The sequence below is a fragment of the Anoplopoma fimbria genome, chromosome 12, assembly GCF_027596085.1.
Source record: "Anoplopoma fimbria isolate UVic2021 breed Golden Eagle Sablefish chromosome 12, Afim_UVic_2022, whole genome shotgun sequence".
Taxonomy (NCBI): domain Eukaryota; kingdom Metazoa; phylum Chordata; class Actinopteri; order Perciformes; family Anoplopomatidae; genus Anoplopoma; species Anoplopoma fimbria.
In genome coordinates this window covers 886093-904642 of record NC_072460.1, presented here as the reverse complement: position 1 = coordinate 904642, position 18550 = coordinate 886093, and the positions used below count along the sequence as shown (strand labels likewise).

The following is an 18550-nucleotide window of genomic DNA, read 5'->3' as shown; positions in this document are numbered from 1 at the left end:
TCTTCTTTCTAATATATTTTAGAGCTGAAGCTTATATACATCCTAGTAAAAAAAAACATGTACCTGACAAGCCAATTGGCTTGGCTACTAAAACCTTCGAGTTTCTCTCTTTTCTTTCCTCTTTTTCTTTCCTTTACTGGCTCTTAGATCGGTCCAGAGGCCTGGGAGCACTTAAACTGAACTCTGGGAAAAGCAGGAGAGAGGAAGATTGCAATGAACGAGCTAATAGATGGAGCAGGGAGGGTGAGTGATGGATGAAAAGGAGGAATGGAGAAAGAAAGGAAAAGAGCTGAGAGATGAAAGGATAGGAGACGCCCTACATTTCAGCAGCTCAGGAGTCTCCAACAGACTCCCGGTGACAGATCACCCCGCTCCGCCTAAGAACAGCTAACACCCGTCTGTATGGACGCATCTGGGCCACGCCGACTGAGAAAACAAACTCATTAATTCACAGGCTGTATGCGAAAACAAACAGAACCTCTCACTCTGGGAACTAATGCAATCTGATCAAAATGGGACACTGATGTGTGCGTTGGTGTTTTCAAGTGCGCCCCTGCCTTTGGAAAGACAAAGTGAATATTGTATGAGACGCACGAGTGTGTGCGGAGAGAGAGAGAGAGAGAGCACACCAACAGACGCAGGGAATTCAAATGAGTAAAGAAGCAGGCAGATTGAAGAAAGAGGAAGACAAATGAAAGACATACAGAGACAGATGGAGAAAGGGAGAGAGAGATGCATGATGGGAGGTTGGTACAGATTCTTGGCAGAGGGCTGGGAGTGCAGCCAACCACACACACATCGCATACCTTGACGCCTCAATGTCAACCCGTAACACACACTCACCCACACACACTCACACACACACACACACACACTCACACACACACACACACACACACACTCACACACACTCACACTGGTCGTCAAGAGATTGAATTGCAAATTAGTAAAAAATGTTAAACTAACCGGGAGTTTATTCAAACATGTTAATATATAAATAGTTTCTGAATGAAACAAATGAATACATGGTGAAAACAATTAGCGGGAAGAAGATTTAAATTACTAAAAAATGTTTTAAAAGTCCCCAAAAAATAATAAGTTATTATAAATCAAAAGCAGTTCAGGTGTACAAGATCAAATTGAGCTGCACTTGATGGAAATGTTGCGTCTAGGTTAGTTTCAACATTTCTACATTTAAATGAATGCATTCCAACATGTGTTAAGGATCTATTACACATAAATTAAGCCATTTAAATGCTGTTGAAAGGTTGGTATATTTTAAATAGATGTCTAAAAAAGATTATCTTTATTTTACCTTGATGTATTTTTTTCCTGCAAATGTATAAATCGATGCTGACTGGGATGCTTGAAGTGGACATAAACAGATGAGAGCACTTTAATAGTTTGAGGTATAAATGTCCTTCTTCCGGCTTGGACTTCTACCCACTAATTGATTGAAATTAGATAATGATAGCTTTTCCTGCCACTTAATTACCTTCACATCCTCCTGGGAATACAAACGCCCTCTGGGCTTCTCTGGGTTATAATGAAAGAGGGAGCGATCGAGGAAGAGACCCACAAACAGAGGGGGAAGAAAGAACACGGAGGGGAAACAAGAGGAATGAGAAACTAGACTAAAGAGTGAGAAGATGAGACACATGGAGGCATATGGAATTATTTACCGGCCAAAAGTCAAACGAGGAAAAGAAAGATTTGAGTCAAGGGTGAAATTATGTAAAACAAGGCAAACTGTGGGGTCAAATCTGAGGTCATCTGAAAGGAAGCAAGAAAGTGGTTGGTCACTAATGAGAATCTTATGAGTTTCTTCCCACACTCCTCATAATGCTTGCAAAATGAGAGTGTTTCTGATGGCAAGTAATGAAGAAAACTGGTTCTATATGGTGCAGTTTATTGCTAGACCAAAGGGGAAATGGACCTAGGTGATGCTTAGAAACGGTCACTCTGGTGCAGTGACTCAGAAGCTCATCTTGGGTACTGCTGTCCCCACCTCTAGTGTTTGCTCAGGGCACGACTTTGTGTGTTCAATAACTGAGGTTCCCTCCACTCATCTACTCCTCAATTGTGCTGCAGGATTTCCTGAATGTTATATATAATGACAAAGATATTATCCAGTAAGCTCTATGGTATGGCAAAGTTATTCTATCGAACATCATTTCACACCAAACTTACTCTCAGGATATTATACAGTGATAAAACTAGAACATCAAATATGGTCAAAGAGAGGATAAAATACCCGACTTCCACGACACAAAAGTCTTACAGTTAATGTAACAAACAACACATTCTGATTTTGCTATCCAGGAAGAAGTGGGGCTTGAAGTGTTACATTTATTGGAGCCAGAGGCGAGGACATGGGGTTGATTCAATTTACAAGGTTAATTGCCATGGCAGCAGTATTTTATGTTTTGCCCTAAAGGGGCAGTGCAAGAGGGAAGCTCACTGACTGTTAAAAAGGAAACAGTTCATCCTCTAGGGAGCATCATGAATGAAAATGTAAGGGTGATGTGTCCATTAGATTTTGATATTTCTTGTGCACATGTGGACATTTTGGCCTGATGGTGTCACTAGAGGAAAGGTGAGGGGTCACCTAAAGCAAAAGGTTCCCTCCTCTCCAGGACCATGAATATGACTTTTATGTATTTTTAAGACCTAAAAACCCGCTAACATTTTAACCCTTGACCCTGCTGCTAAAAACTAATATTAAGAAAGTATAAAGCAGCGTAGTTGGTGGAAAACTATTATAGTAATGCATTCCCTTTGTTCTCTCTAATGCCTCTGTCCTGAGCTGTATTTCCAGTACAGCCAACAGGAAGACCAGTAAACTCAGCTGGTGACTTTTCTCCTGAAAACATGAAGCTGAACAGGAGGAAATCCTGTGTGATATCAATCGCTGATGATGATTGCAGACCTGCAGCGGCCTGACTGAAACGAAACAATGAGCATGGTTTGGCAACAACACAGTCACACACACACACACACACACACACACACACACACACACACACACACACACACACACACACACACACACACACACACACACACGCTGGGTCCTGTACTCTCATTAAACCTGAGTGAGTCATGTCCAACAACAGGGTTCTGGCCAAAAAGATACTGTATATGGCAATGTTTGAATATCAGTCATTTTGGCAGTAAAAAGCCTGTTATCAAGCACACAACTAATACAAGCAGTGTAATCATACTTAAGACAGACTTTTAAATAGGTGAAGGGTCATTATCATAAGGTAGCATAAGGTACAAAAGGCTATATATACATATATATATATATATACATAAAGCCTGTGCTGGTAGGTCTAATCACCATACTCAGTATAAAAGATAATGATGTAACATCCTTCATGGTAGTCGCTGCGGTTGCCGCTCCTCATAAACATCCAGTGGGAGGCTCAGCTCGCTGGTTCCCCCCGCAGAGCGATGGGAACCAGCCTAAAACACATAAACCCCCAAAACAGAAGCCAAAACATCGACCCGGATAGAAGGGTCCCAGCCGGACCACCTCGAAGAGAATCATTAGTCCGAGATAAATATCCACATAAAAAGAGTGGTAAAGTTAAAATATTCACAAGAAATAAACTGATATTTGCAGGAAAGAGAAGGAAGACTAGTGAGCAGGAGTCACAAGATCACCAGGGAATGCCACCTGTAGCGGGGTGAACATGGAGAGGTAGATGGAGAGGTAGATGGAGAGATAGATGGAGAGGTAGATGGAGAGGTAGATGGAGAGATAGATGGAGAGATAGATGGAGAGTAGATGGAGAGGTATATGGAGAGGTAGATGGAGAGATATATGGAGAGGTAGATGGAGAGGTAGATATATGGAGAGATAGTAGATTGGAGAGATATATGGAGAGGTAGATGGAGAGATGGGAGAGATAGATGGAGAGGTAGATGGAGAGGTAGATGGAGAGATAGATGGAGAGGTAGATGGAGAGGTAGATGGAGAGATATATGGAGAGAGATGGAGAGGTAGATGGAGAGATATATGGAGAGGTAGATGGAGAGATAGATGGAGAGATAGATGGAGAGGTAGATGGAGAGATATATGGAGAAGTAGATGGAGAGATGTATATGGATGGAGTAGATATATGGAGAGGTATATGGAGAGGTATATGGAGAGATATATGGAGAGATATATGGAGAGGTAGATGGAGAGATGGAGAGATATGGAGAGATATATGGAGAGATGGAAAGAAAGATGATTCTTGAATTACCTTTGTATGACAGTCTGAGCCGCGGAACATGTAACTTGGTGGGAGAGACGGCGGAGACGAGCAGCGCGGTGAGAATGGAGGTGAAGAAACCTGTAACTGCCTCCATTCTGCTGAGGAGATGCCCTCCGGCTCACTGCTCCTGGTGAGTCTGAACAAACAGTATATTCCAGGATCCTTGTTCTCGGTCACAGAGCCAACATGTGCAGGTTCCTGCTGGTTCCTCCGGTGCGTAACGGTGTCTGGACGAGCAGCTGCGTCCTCTCTCCGGAGTGAAGCCCAGATCAGTGGCCAACAGAAGTCTGTTTCTGTCAGAGAGAGAGAGAGAGAGAGAGAGAGAGAGAGATACACCACGCCTTAAGAGAGAGAGAGAGAGAGAGAGAGAGAGAGAGAGAGAGAGAGAGAGAGAGAGAGAGAGAGAGTAGTGACCTGCCCCTCCTTTACGCATCAGACTCTCCAGACAAGGCTCAGTGGGAATGATTCATAACATCATTTCATCATTTCAACATCCAGTGAAGTGCATCCATCATGCTGCTTAGAGAAACTTTTATAGAGGCCATTCATCAGTTCATAAACCTTTAATAAATAGTTTGAAACACATTATTATGTGGACATTAGGACATTTAAAGTGTTCCTTAATATAGATGAAGTAGTTAGCTATACATCAATAAACAACACTATGTTTTGTTGTAAGCCATTATATTATAGATAGATAGATATAGATAGATATAGATAGATATATCTATATAGATATATTACATTACATTACATTATAGATAGATAGATATAGATAGATAGATAGATATAGATAGATAGATATATATATATAGATAGATAGATAGATAGATAGATAGATAGATAGATAGATAGATAGATAGATATAGATATATAGATAGATAGATATAGATAGATATATAGATATATAGATATATCTATATAGATATATATAGATATAGATATATATATAGATATATATTTACGTGTGGGTTGAAACAAAATGTTACCAATACAAGAAACTGAAACTCAGTCAGATATTGGACAGATGCAGAAAGGATAGCACCAGCGAAAACAGGGTTCTGAGGTTGAATTAGATATTTGAGGTAAACTCAAGACATAGAAAGATATTTGCTCAAGAAATAATACCTAAACTTAAATTTGAAAAAAAGAAGTATATTTGTATTTTGGGTGAACTGGCCCTTTAAGCAGGTTGTAGTTGTAGACCTGTCAGAGCACTGAAGAGGACTTTTTCAAGATACTGAGGACATCAAGAATCTCTATGATTTATGGGATGTAAATTAATAAAAAAACATCTCCATCTCTGCCCTGCATGCTTGTACTTTCTTAACCCCTTCAGCCCCAACAGGACGTGTTCAGTACTTTAATTAGGTTGTAGGATATACACCCCCCTCCCGTGTGCCTCTATTCACAAGCAAGCCTACAAGTGAAGACGGGGGTCTCTGCAGGGTGAGTGAGAGCCACTCAAGGTGTCAGTGTTACTGGAACCCGAGTCCTTTGGGAGCATTTGTTTGTACCAAAGAGGCTCCCATACATGTTTCATATAGACTGAGAGGCAGAAAAAGGGGGAAGAAGTGGATGCTGGGTGCTTGGGATGACATGTGTCTCTTGGATGGGGCTTGTTTGTGCCAGGGAAGGGGCTCCGTGTGCACTTCAAGCTCTAAAGAGTATTGATTTGATTCCCTCCTCTGAAGTTCTGTCTTATATCCTTGCATTAACGTTTTGTAATAGGTTTTGATTGTGATGAAATTCATGTAGTTTTGTTTGTTTTGATGATCATGAAGAATCCAAACTTTATTAAATGACATGTCATATGTCTTATTTATTGATATATACTAAAAGTGTATATTTTTGCTATATTTCAGTAAAGGCATATGACAACAAAACCTAAAATTGCAAATTAAGGTTTTCAGAGATTTACAGAGATATCTAATCATACTATGTCTGATATGTTTTTGTGCAATTCAGTTTTTTGTACTATATAGGAGACAGATGAGTGCCTTCAAAATGCTATATGAAGTATTTTTAACATTAATACTGTCAGTGAGAAAATGATTGAAATACCTTTGTATAATTAGGACAGACAAAAGAAACCACGGCGCTGACAGCGGGAGCCTCCGTCTCATTCCAGTGGTATTGTGCTTCTTTAAATTAAGATCATGTTTCCAGTAAACACTGATGCTTACTGATGAAATAAAGATGCTGCTACTTGTCCTTGTCTTCAGGCACATGTTTTTGTATATTTTAGAGGACAAACATGTTCAAAAGAATTTTCCATCTGCCATTCTCTCGTTTCATTATAATCCATTGCCAAAAACTCTGAAATATTATCTGTGTTTACTCATGGATTTCTAACAAACTCAGATACAGCGGTGCATGATGTGACATGTTGTGAGGAGGCCAGTAGAAGCTGCCAGTGATGTTGTTGGGATTTATGTTGTTTCTTTTATTATACCTTGTGACCATTATAGTGCTTAAATTATTAAGAATCTGAAAATATGAGATAATTAGGGAGAGTTTATGAATCCAGATTGCTTTTAATCATTATCATAATGCTTAATTACATTTTTTTACTGCAGTTTAACTCTATGACGTTGCATATCAAATTTGATCTGTGTTGCATTTATTCTGTTGATTATACAGTTTGTGCAAACTAAACCAAATGTGGCTTTTTGCTGGCTCTCTGTTATAAAAACATTCATCAAAAGAGTGTTGCAACAGTAAAATTAGAATCATTCAAAAAGAGATGCACACGCATGTTGTTTTTAATGATAAGAATGCATTTTATTCAAAACAACCAATTTCACAAGTTAGCGACCACCTGTGATTGAAGTGTTCTGATTGGTGCTTTTGTTGGAGTGAAGTGCTCTCAGTCCTCATGCCTCATGATTGGACAGCACTCGTCTACATTCAGACTCTTTTTGAAGGACAAACAGACGTGGGAAAGCACCGGAGGAGGCCACAGGCAGCGTGAGAGTTCAAGAGCTGAATACATTAATTTGTCAAAACACCATCCTTATGAATGAATGTTCCCTGGATTGCACTGCTAACTGGAAATGACCTGAGAAGAAGAAATGACTCTCTAACCGCAACGTTGTAAGAGGAACCTGAGGAGCTGGGCTGATTAAACAACATGAATTTCCTTTCTGTTTTGCTCTTTCTTTCTCTAACTGTCGTTACCAATCATCATTCATACAGGTTTCAAACATGGTGCTTGCCCTTAAAAAATCCAGCTAAGGATCTTTTTGTGATTTAGTATCGCCATCCAACCTCTTGAACAATGTAATTCACTCTGAAGGGAACGCCATACTTCTCAGAACTCGCTCTGTTGAAGAATTGCGGTCCATTGTCTGATTGAATTGTCTGAGCGAAGGACCTTCTCTGCGTCTCACAAAAAATCCTCCCGGGGCTGAATTATGCTCTTCAAGCTGTCAGTGGAGATGAAACGTAAGACCACTTACCAGCATCTTGACATTGCATCACTTTGACAAATCAGACTGGTGCTCCTTGAGCGGTGATTGGGAATGGCAGGGCAGAAGTTCATGAATTCACAATGTGGGAGGTAGGTGGAGAACAACTCTGAAGCAGACAGCTGGTGTGTTTGTGTGCTTGCCTAAGGGTTCATAAATGTTTCATCTTTCCTGGCAAGGAAGAGGAGTAACCCGGATAATGGAGCTGACAGGAGTGGAGACACAGTCAAGGACAAAGTGACTCAGGAAAGTCAGAACAAGTGGACAGAGAGCCAGGAATGCAATGCACTGAACGACAAAAGCGTTAGTCCACTCTGACTGGGCGGTTGTGGCTATTTGCAGCTTGTGCCACTGAAGCCCCGCTGTGTGTCAAGCTCAAAGATATATATATACACATTCATTTGTTCAACGTTTTTTAAGGTGACTCCATTACATCAAATAGAGAGAACTCTGAGATTCTGTATGCAAGTGTTTTTTTACTCTTTTCAGGGACATTGGAATAACAGTATTGGTATCCTTGAAAAACTTTAAAGCACTTTGAATTTCTCTTCATTTCCCAAGATTCTCTTGTTCGGCCTTTTTCAGGTTTCTTGTTAAATGTTTTTTTTTCAGAAAGCTGGTTGAAAAAATTGCATAGAAACTTTGCATAAGGAGCACTTTGGCAATCAATTGAAAAAAAAAAAGAAATCAATTGAGAAAAATACGTCTGTGAGCAGGCGCATGTTCTGACCCAGTTCCATACAGCCAAAGATGTTAGAGACACTATCTTGGACTGTATTTTGTCATTTTATGTTGTTTTTTGTGATTTTGTTAGTTGTTCTAAGTGAGTTTTTGTCACTAATATTTATTCCACTCTTATACCAAATGCATACAGAGAAGAAGTTTGTTCACAGTATTTTACCAGATGTCTTGGGCCAAGCATCTGTGATGATAATGGTCATTTTAAACACAGTTCCTTTGTGTTCTGCTTCATTATTTTCCTAATTGCATGTGGCCCAAAGAATGGAAAACATAATCTTGAAATCATGCTTTGCTTTTGAGCGCTAGAATAAGAAAAAAATACAGAGGCTAACAAGCAAGCAGTGATTCTATTTGAAAATATTCAACTGGACTTTATGTTACCATTGCACATCAGTGTAGGAAAAGTTGCAGACCAGAATAATCCAGCGATCTCCATCACTTTCCTCCATGGATTATTGGCTTTTGGAGAACTTTATGTACTGTGGGCTGTTTTATGGGTCATTAAATGTAAGAAATCCCAACACAAACACAGCTGTAATAATTTACTCCTCTGTCCAAGTTTAGGAAATCGAACAAGAAGTCATAACTTTACTCCAGGAAGACGTGTCTAAATGCTCCATGCGCTGCAGTTATCACCACCAACATAATTTGCAAAACGCTTTAGCTCCACTATTGCAGCAGGCCTCTAGGGTGGAAATGTAATTTGGTCAGTTGGTTCATCCAGAGTGAAATATCAAACATTGAATTACCATGACATTTTTTTTACATACATGCATGGTCCCCAGAGGATGATTCCTCTGATCCCCTACAAGACAAATTACATCCCATATGCAGCTGTCCTTTCGGTTTACTGCAAATGTTAGCATATAAGCACACTAAACTAATATGTTAACTCATAGTGTTGTTATTAATATTTTTTTTCTTTGAGGTCACATTGTTTTTTCCTACTTTTTTAGCATTTCACTTTGTTCTTTATTCTTTTTTTTAAATCAGAGCAGTAATTTGGTATCTACTATAATAAAAACATGATGTAATGAGTTGTATTTTTGCATTATCTATGTACAATATTATGTCAGAGAAACAGATATAACCCTTATTTTGAAAACAAGGCTCAGATGCAGCTCACCCATAATAAGGAAAAAGCTATCTAACTAAAGTAGCCTCATAAGATGAACTGAATAAATACGGATGATAAGTGGAAGTACAAGAGAAGTTAAGAGGAGACACACACACACACATTTGGTCTTTAACACATGTGGCCTGTGCAGTAAAGGGGGACATTTTAATTTGGTTTGGGACCTTTGTGCCAGTGAACACACACACACACACACACACACACACACACACACACACACACACACACACACACACACACACACACACACACACACACACACACACACACACACACACACACACACACATATGCAGACCGCTTCAGGGACCTTTCCGTGCCCTAAGTTACAATGTAGACTGATTAGAGCCTGACCTTAGCAGTGAACTCTCACACACAGGACTCCTGCCTGTCCTGATTAAGATTTGACCCTGCCACTGACCACTGGACACTAAACACTCCCAGACCAGGATAAAACACAGCTGACGTACTGACCAGACCACATGGGGATTTCCCATTATGTAGAAAAAATAAAAAACTAAGCTGTGAAACGGCATGAGGAAGTCATTTAAAGCTCCTTGCTCTGCTCAAACTAGGCGTAATTTTGTTCACTGCAGTGCAAACGTTTCCTGCTAAAAAGACATTTTGACCTTTGATACTCAATCGCTATCAATAACTTGGATCAGTTGTTTCATCTTCCGAACCCTTTTTTTGTTAGTTTCATTTGATTTGTTTTAAAATATTCCCACTGCAGTGGTTCTATCTTTACTGTACTCTTTTAATGAGTTTATGCTCTTTAAATAGTCAATAAGACACAAATCGTTAAATAGATATGAAACATTTAAGTTGCATTTTTTCCACCCTGTAACTTTTCTGGGGTGTGTGTGTGGTCATTTTCATACAGATTTCACCAACATAAAAGTTTCCCATTGCGTGCACATGATGCACGCAATGGGAAACTGTTGCTGTTGCTCAACATCTCAGATTAACAGTTTGAAAAGGCAGCTGTGATGGAACTATTTTCAATAATTAAGTGGAAACCACTTCAAAGTGCAAAGATAATCTAATACATAAGACGTCATGCAGAATTGTTGTGTTATAAAATAAATTGTTGTTTAAATGAATATAAATGGATAATTATATATTGGCTTATTGCTCAATTATTGGCATCAATTGTACCTTTGGAAATATTTTAATATAATTATTTCTAAAGTGTACATGTGTTTTGGCTATTTTACTGTCTCTCTACGTTGCACAACTGAAAGACATGTTAAGAGTCATGCATCTCTCCTTTGTTCTCAGAGATGATGATCATCTCTATTCCATTTATAACTTACTCCAGAAACCGACTGGGTTGTGTCCTGTAGTGGGAGGAACAAAGCCAGGTCATGAAAGACGAACATCTTTATTCTGCTGCCAAACACCTACACCCTTACAAAAACACAGAAACACAGACTGTCCTGTCCTTAATACAATCTAACCAACATCTAATCCTCATTTTGAGTCCCTCCTTTAAATAACTCCTTAAAATAAGAACTAACCAAAATGTTCTCACTTAATATCTACGTCTTACTACCTCTGTGAGGATGCTAAGGACACAAACACAAACACAAACCCGAATCCCAATAGAGCAACCTCTCCTGTCTTCACCCTCCTCTAGCCCATATGAATCATCTACTCTCTCTCTCTCTCTCTCTCTCTCTCTCCTCTCCCCCACCGTGAGCACTGCTTGTTTCCAGTCAAATGTATTAAACAGCCTTAGAGGAGAAACACTAGCAGTGACTTCCTATCAACAACAGAAATTGTCTTTATGTTTTGTTGGGAGAAGTTTTCCTGTGCCTATTCCTCAGCACAGAAGTGTTTAAAACTCTGTTGCAGGAGAGCTGATAGTACTCCAGCAGTAATTAATGTAGTCCCTTATTAACTATTGCATATTAAAATGTAGCATATTATCAGTTCTTGATAACAAAGTCCTCTATCAGGAAAAAAAAACATGTTGCTTGCCAAAAGTTTTTCTATTTACCTCTATACAATCGTTTTCACGTTGTCCTCCCAGTGGTTCCAGTCTGTCCTGTCGCTCAGCACTGTTAACCATCCTCTCAAACAGAAAAGACTTAAACAATAACCATTACATTAAAGCAAACAGCCCGGTCGTGTGCGTCCACTCTGGGAGGACAAAGTGATGACTGTTGTGTGGTTCCTACAGCACGCCGAGGTCGTGACCCCGCACTAGAGGTTACGACCCCTTAATGTGGTTGATCAGCATGATGGTGTCATTAACACTTACTCACAGACAGACATTGGCCACGGTCTATGACCTTTTGACCCGTACATCACGGGACCAGATGTTTATTTGTTAATTCCCTCCATCCATCATCACTGTCAGAGTGGAGGAGTAGAGTTATGGGTGCTGATTGGTATGCTGTGTTGTCATTATTAAGATCATTATTAAGCTTATAAAGATGGCACTGGTGGTCGTGGTCTGTGTATGTGCTCTTGCACTTGACTAATTGGAGTTTTGAGAGGGAGGATATTTGTTGAAATTCGATCTGGGTTGGTGTTCGGACTGTAGATGTAATGCTGAGATTAAGGGTTAGAAAATGCAACATGTCAATGAAGGTCCTCAAGAATACAAATGATTGTTTGTATATGTATGTGAGACAGATGGGTTACACATACTTCTTTATCTCATTTAACACTGTCACCTTTACTACTCCCCTGCAGACAACACACACACACATACACACACACTCTTCGCAGTCCCAGAAGACTTAACACACACTCCTCACAAAATGGTAACGTTCCCTATAGATGAATGAAAAATACTGAAAAACTGAAATAAAAAGTAACCCTGACATGTTATGTCTTCATGTCAGGTAAAAAGAAGACAACTCTAAATGTCCCTCTTAAGGCTGTCGATGCACCTTTTATGTTGTCTTTTGCTTTTGAAGTGTAAGTTTCTTATGTACCTACAGTATATTTCATCAATTTGTCTTATCTACTTCAACAAGTGATTTCATACATTTCCCATAATTACTTTCAACAATCCCCAGCATTTCGCATTCAATCACTGAACAGAGGTATATAATTAAGAGGATGACTTGAGATACTCCCTTTATGAACGAGAGATTTCTGCTTGTTTTCTGATTCCAACAGAAATAATCTAAGGTACATCATCCACAGCTGTTCATTTTGGGGGTATTTATCCTTTAACAAGCATACTAACCAGACCAGAAACATTCATGTCTTTGTTATTAATTTATTAATTTATTTATTTATTTGTAAGTACCCTATTTGTTTTCTATATTATAAGTTAAACAGTCTGCTACCAACACTTGTTAAAGAGCAGTGGTTTAACCTATTCCAAAACTAACATCAAAAGTGGATTGACTGAAATAATATTTTTCAGTTTGCAAACGGTGAATACACACTGCAGACGAACACACCACCAGATGTTGACTGGCCAACTAAATCAAAGTCATCGAGCATATTGAAAATATTCAATTTAGAACTAACTTTTCACTTTCGATTAAATGGAAATCGTGAGCCAAATCTCTTAACATTTCGTTTAAAATATATTATTTTGCCTTGAGATGAAAAACACCAGCCCCGCTCCAAGCTTTAAAGGTGGCCTGTTTAATGTCCCGTAACCCTCACTGTGTAATGGTTTTAAAAGCCCTAAAACAAGGAAAAACAAGGTGCCACCTTAAAATGATGAGACATTACATTTCTTTCCACTAAATAGAAGTCAATCCATCATCATTATGGCTTATCCAAACAATCACAAAGCCTGTAAGACAACTTAAATAGTGTTTCGGCTGAGGCGCGAGGACGAGGTGTTTGTGATGTGTGTGTGTGTGTGTGTGTGTGTGTGTGTGTGTGTGTGTGTGTGTGTGTGTGTGTGTGTGTGTGTGTGTGTGTGTGTGTGTGTGTGTGTGTGTGTGTGTGTGTGGGAAGGAATGAATTATACACTTTCTTTCTATGTGTGGGGGTGGCTTGTCTTACTGTCTCTCATCTTCAGGTATTTCTCTCTGAATAAAGAAAGGTGGAAATGTACTCAACCTATTTCCATCATCAAAGCTTCAGTAGCTTCAGTAGCTTCAGTAGCTTCAGTAGCTCTGTAATCTAGCTGTGTGTGTAGGGGTGTGTGCGTGGGGCTGAGATAGCACATGTTGTAATGAGTGATTATTATCCATTGCTAATTCTTACACTACATTTATATCCTAATCACTATAACTATAAAAGGAGTAATCAATGTAAATACCTTCTTCAAGGAAACTGGGCTGTTGCTGCAAGATATGAAAGATATAATTATAATTATTAATTATCAATGAGAACGGATCTCAGATATTATGTGAATATGAAAGATCAATAAATACCTATAAAGGATGTTAAAAATGAAACAATGTTACCTTCTGATACAGAAAAGAATATTCAAATGTAAAATAATAATTTAATAATTATATTAAACAAATCTGATATCAGAGTGTACATTGCAGAATGTAAAGAAATGCCCTCACCTATAAATCTCAAATACAGAGATGAGAGGTTAAAAGCTCCACATTTTCAAGTGTCCTCATGGTCACATTTTTAACATCACAAATATAAAAATGATATCAATGTGTTTGGCAGAGTTTATTCTCTCTGATGCTAATTATATTTTGGTCATTGGACTCAAGGTTTTTGGCTGGGAAGAAGGGCTTTGACAGGTAGATGTCTACAAAATAAACTTGCAGTCTTAATATCTAGTCTGGTGCCCCAATCACTATGGTAACAAGTGAAACAATGCATGCAGCTATCCCAAATGCAGAAATGAGAGAAGCATTTTGATGAGTGCTCTTGCAGGACAAATGTGTTGCACAACAGATGGAAAGGAAGATACAAAAGAGCAGAAACATTTATAACAAAGAGAAATTAGGGTGAGAGTATCACCCAAATGTTAATGGTTAAAAGACTGATTATTCCAGAGCAGTTTATCAAACCATTACTTCATATAACCTTTTACCACTGCCATTCTTCCTCTGAATCATCTCCTTTACTTTTCAACTCTCCATCTAGTGCAGGTCCAGTGGTTGACATGATATAAAATGCAGAGCAGAGTGGAGTTTGCATTAAATAGCACCAACTGTCCAAAGAGCTGCTCTTCAGCTGGCTTGGACACATTCTTGTTAGACTCCTGGACGATAGCCGTAACCGATGGTGATCTGATGAAGAAATACAATTCCATCTCTTCATGTTTCACTTTCCCACCCTCCTCTGACTCTCCTCTTTTCTCAGTTCTAAACCCTTAAATAAAAGTCTCCATGCTTCGCTGACACTCAGTCGAGCGCCCCCGTCTTTCCTCTCCTCTTAAAAGCCAGCACCGCCCTTCCCTGTCGTCATAGCGAGCCAGCGGATGCTACAGAGCGTGCCCAGTGGGGCCCGATTACAGCCCCCAATGGTTTCTGCCTGGCAGATCACAGCTTCACTGAAATGTTCAAATGAGAACCGTTTCTAAAGCTCAGCTCAGAGTCAGCGCCACGTCTTTTCTTGCCAAAATGCACGTCACACTTTTTTTCGCGATGGGAATTTACATTGACACTGAATCAGATCCTTTGTTGCCAACATTACAGAGGCAACCAGCAGTCAACGCTGCTTATTTTAATTATGTGTTACTGCTAAAAGCGTGACATGTTTTCTCTTTCTCTGACAACAAAATATTGCTTGAGAAATCTCTTCGTATCTCAGGGGGAAATGTTTAGGCAGAAAAGTAGGGAAACCTAATGTGACCCTAACCCAAGGCTGGCAATATTCTCAGAAGAACACTGAATTTGAAAGAAGCACACTGTTTGCTTTGATCGTACTTAGCTTTTCATTCACTTAGTTGACAGTTAAAAAAAGTAGAGTCTGAGTTCACCAAAGTGCCAAAGGGAACAAAACTACTTTTGGTTTTACAGTTGACTAGCTTTATTATAACTCTGTGTGCTGTGTGTGTGATCTCCTTCCACAGTTGGTGGCTTCCTTATCTGATTTGGACCCAGACTCTGTATGGAGCAGCGTTTAGGGTTTTGCCATCACACTGACATTATTTGTCAATGTAAGAGGCAAGAAACCAATGAAGTGGGGTTAGAAGTCAAGCCAAGATGATATTTCTCAAATCTGCACAGTAAGGTGCAAGGTTTCCTTTGGCCATTGAACATAATTGAGTGCACATTAAAGGTATGTATAGTGTTCAAATGACACTGTGTATATTATTAGAGCATAATACATATATTCAATGTAGAATCAGTTCTGTGGTTTACTTCGTTAAAGTTAAACTTTCATCAGTCTTATTTGTACTTTAGCTCAGCTATGCTTTGAGCCGAAAGCTAACTTTAGCATGTTAGCATACCACTTCCATCAATTCAATGACCTTGTACGTTTACAGCAATTACCAATGAACTGAAAAACCATCACCTCAAAAGCAACGCCGGTTCAACCTGCCAGGTGACGGACATGTCACCATGTAGACAGCAACAGGGTTTAGGAAATGTGTCAATCATTTTGAGAAACTGATGTTACGTGACAAATGTAATCCTTACTGTGTATGTTGGCTTAATATGTTGGCTTTAACAAATGTTTCACTTTTAGTTCTTGCTCCACTCATCTGGCACACTCACTTATGTCAGTCTTTCTGTAATTTGTTCTTTTTGGGCCAAAAGTTTATCTCCTGTTGTCTCCATTAAATGTAGTTAAAGCAATCTTTCTTTCTTTCTTTCTCTGTCACCGCCAGCCTCTCTGTGACTCCATTCATCCCTCACTTCCCTCTTTCCTTTCATCACAAGCGAGCCCTCTGATGTCTTCAGTGTTTCCTTCCTTCCTCTGTCTGTTCCCTCTGTTCCCTCTTGTTCCCTCTTGTTCCCTCTTGTTCTTTTATCTCCCCACTTTCCTTTTTTGCTGTTCTTATTAACCTGTCTCAATGTTTTCCTCTTCTCCCATCTAACATCAACCAGCTCTGCCTGCCCTGTCTGGATACTCACACAGACTCACGCACACACACACACACACACACACACACACACACACACACACACACACACACACACACACACACACACACACACACACACACACACACACACACACACACACACACACACACACAGGTTTCACACAGGTTTATGGAAGCACTTCTATCCATTGCTTTCTTACCTCATACACATAAAGTCCATCTACCGTGCACATTAACGTGTCCATCTCATAGTGTCTATAAAAGGCTTAATGAATAATGTTTGACCGGCAGCCCGGGAATTAATTAAAGAAAGTGCTATTATAACTGAATGGTATGCAATATATTCATTTCATTAGTGATTGTTGATTTTTCACCAGTATGACGCTGTTAGTCCTTACCTTGCCTTTTCTTGTTTCTTTGTTTAAACATGAAAACACACCAATAGTTGAGCAGAACACTACTTGATATATTTGAAGTTTCCAGTTTTTGTCATGTGTATTTAAACGTCCTCTACTTCTGTCGACATGTTTGTCACATCTAGCCTTTCTTTTCTTTATATTTCATCTTTCTCTGTGAGTCCTGCTGTCTTATCTGTCGCCTGCATACTTTGCTCCACATGGTATTAATCCTTTTAACCATCCTGATACATTACACTGTGTGCGTGAGTGTGTGTGTGTGTGTGTGTGTGTGTGTGTGTGTGTGTGTGTGTGTGTGTGTGTGTGTGTGTGTGTGTGTGTGTGTGTGTGTGTGTGTGTGTGTGTGTGTGTGTCAAGTTCAGACTCTGAAAGTGAGATGGTAAAAAAGAAATAAACTCCCATTATGAGAACTTAAACCCTCAGTGATTTACAATAGGTGTCCAGTCCAATTACCTCTTCAATATCCTCACTTCACTCTCCCTCCTCTCTCTCTCTCTCTCTCTCTCTCACACACACACACACACACACACACACACACACACACACACACACACACACACACACACACACACACACACACACACACACACACACACACACACACTCACTCCTCAAACTTTACTGCACCTCTCACTACACCTGAGAGACCTAGGTCACAAAAATATGGATGGAGGTCAAAACTGGGATTTAATAGATAAAGTAAGTTTGTCTTCACATGCACAACTGATAACACCGAGGGCTGAATAGTAAATCCTGATCGGTTTATTATCAGTCATGGTTTCACTTTTGTTCTTCCAGTACTCCCACGTTTCAGATTTCAGGGATCACGTCTTGCTCGAGGACCCTGTAAAAGCTGGTTGTGCAGAGAGTGTTTCCCCACCTACACCTTTCTCCAGCTGCTCCAGAGTTTTACATTTCAACTTTCTGCATCCCTGAGGATTCCGGCTGCCAAAGTTTGACAGTAACAAAATGTGTAGCAACATATATCAAGTAAAGATGAATTACAGCAAATATTTCAATCCGTTGTTATTCTGCTTGTTCATTCTCTTAAATGATGGAAAGAGATCTGAGTTTCTTGATCAAAACAAAAAATACAGTGATGATTAATTATCTCAAAAGTAATATCATTATTTAGCCCTTAACGACATTCTGTACACTTTTTGTTAACTATTTGGTTACACCTCTTTTACAGAATGAAATCAAAGTAAAGGGGAAAAATCTACGGCACCTCTACAGCACCGCTCCTCCTGCTGATTAGAGGGATTGATGATAAAATAAGGTCATTTCTGAAATTACAGTATATTGTATGTTGTGTGTTATGCCAGTCTTTTCTTGAAACTAATACTTCGACTGGAACCTATTATTATATGTGAACAAAACTCTATTTAAAAGAAAACTGGTTTCTCGCCCCCTTTATGGCAGTTCAGATAAAGAGCAGCTTTTAATCCTGAAGTTGTGGTTTTAAACCCCCATAAAGCAGATGTTTTTTGATGACTGCTTTTCATAAAATAAGCTTCACTGTTATGTTTAGATGGGTAAAGCCATCATCATTAAATACGAGAGTGGGTTTTAAT

The 18550-nt window shown here is 39.4% G+C and overlaps 2 protein-coding genes across 2 annotated transcripts in view; one reads left to right on the top strand and one right to left on the bottom strand.

Moving 5' to 3' along the window:
* Window positions 1-4489, bottom strand: part of sema3bl (sema domain, immunoglobulin domain (Ig), short basic domain, secreted, (semaphorin) 3bl) — a 56458-nt gene extending 51969 nt beyond the window's left edge. Inside the window, exon 1 of the mRNA XM_054609167.1 lies at window positions 4254-4489. Within this exon, the coding sequence (XP_054465142.1) occupies window positions 4254-4359 (106 nt within the window). The 5' untranslated portion in view covers window positions 4360-4489. The remainder of the gene's footprint in view (window positions 1-4253) is intronic.
* selenok (selenoprotein K) overlaps window positions 1-18550 on the top strand; it is a 91984-nt gene that overhangs the window by 12955 nt on the left and 60479 nt on the right. The gene's annotated exons all lie outside the window — the stretch shown is intronic.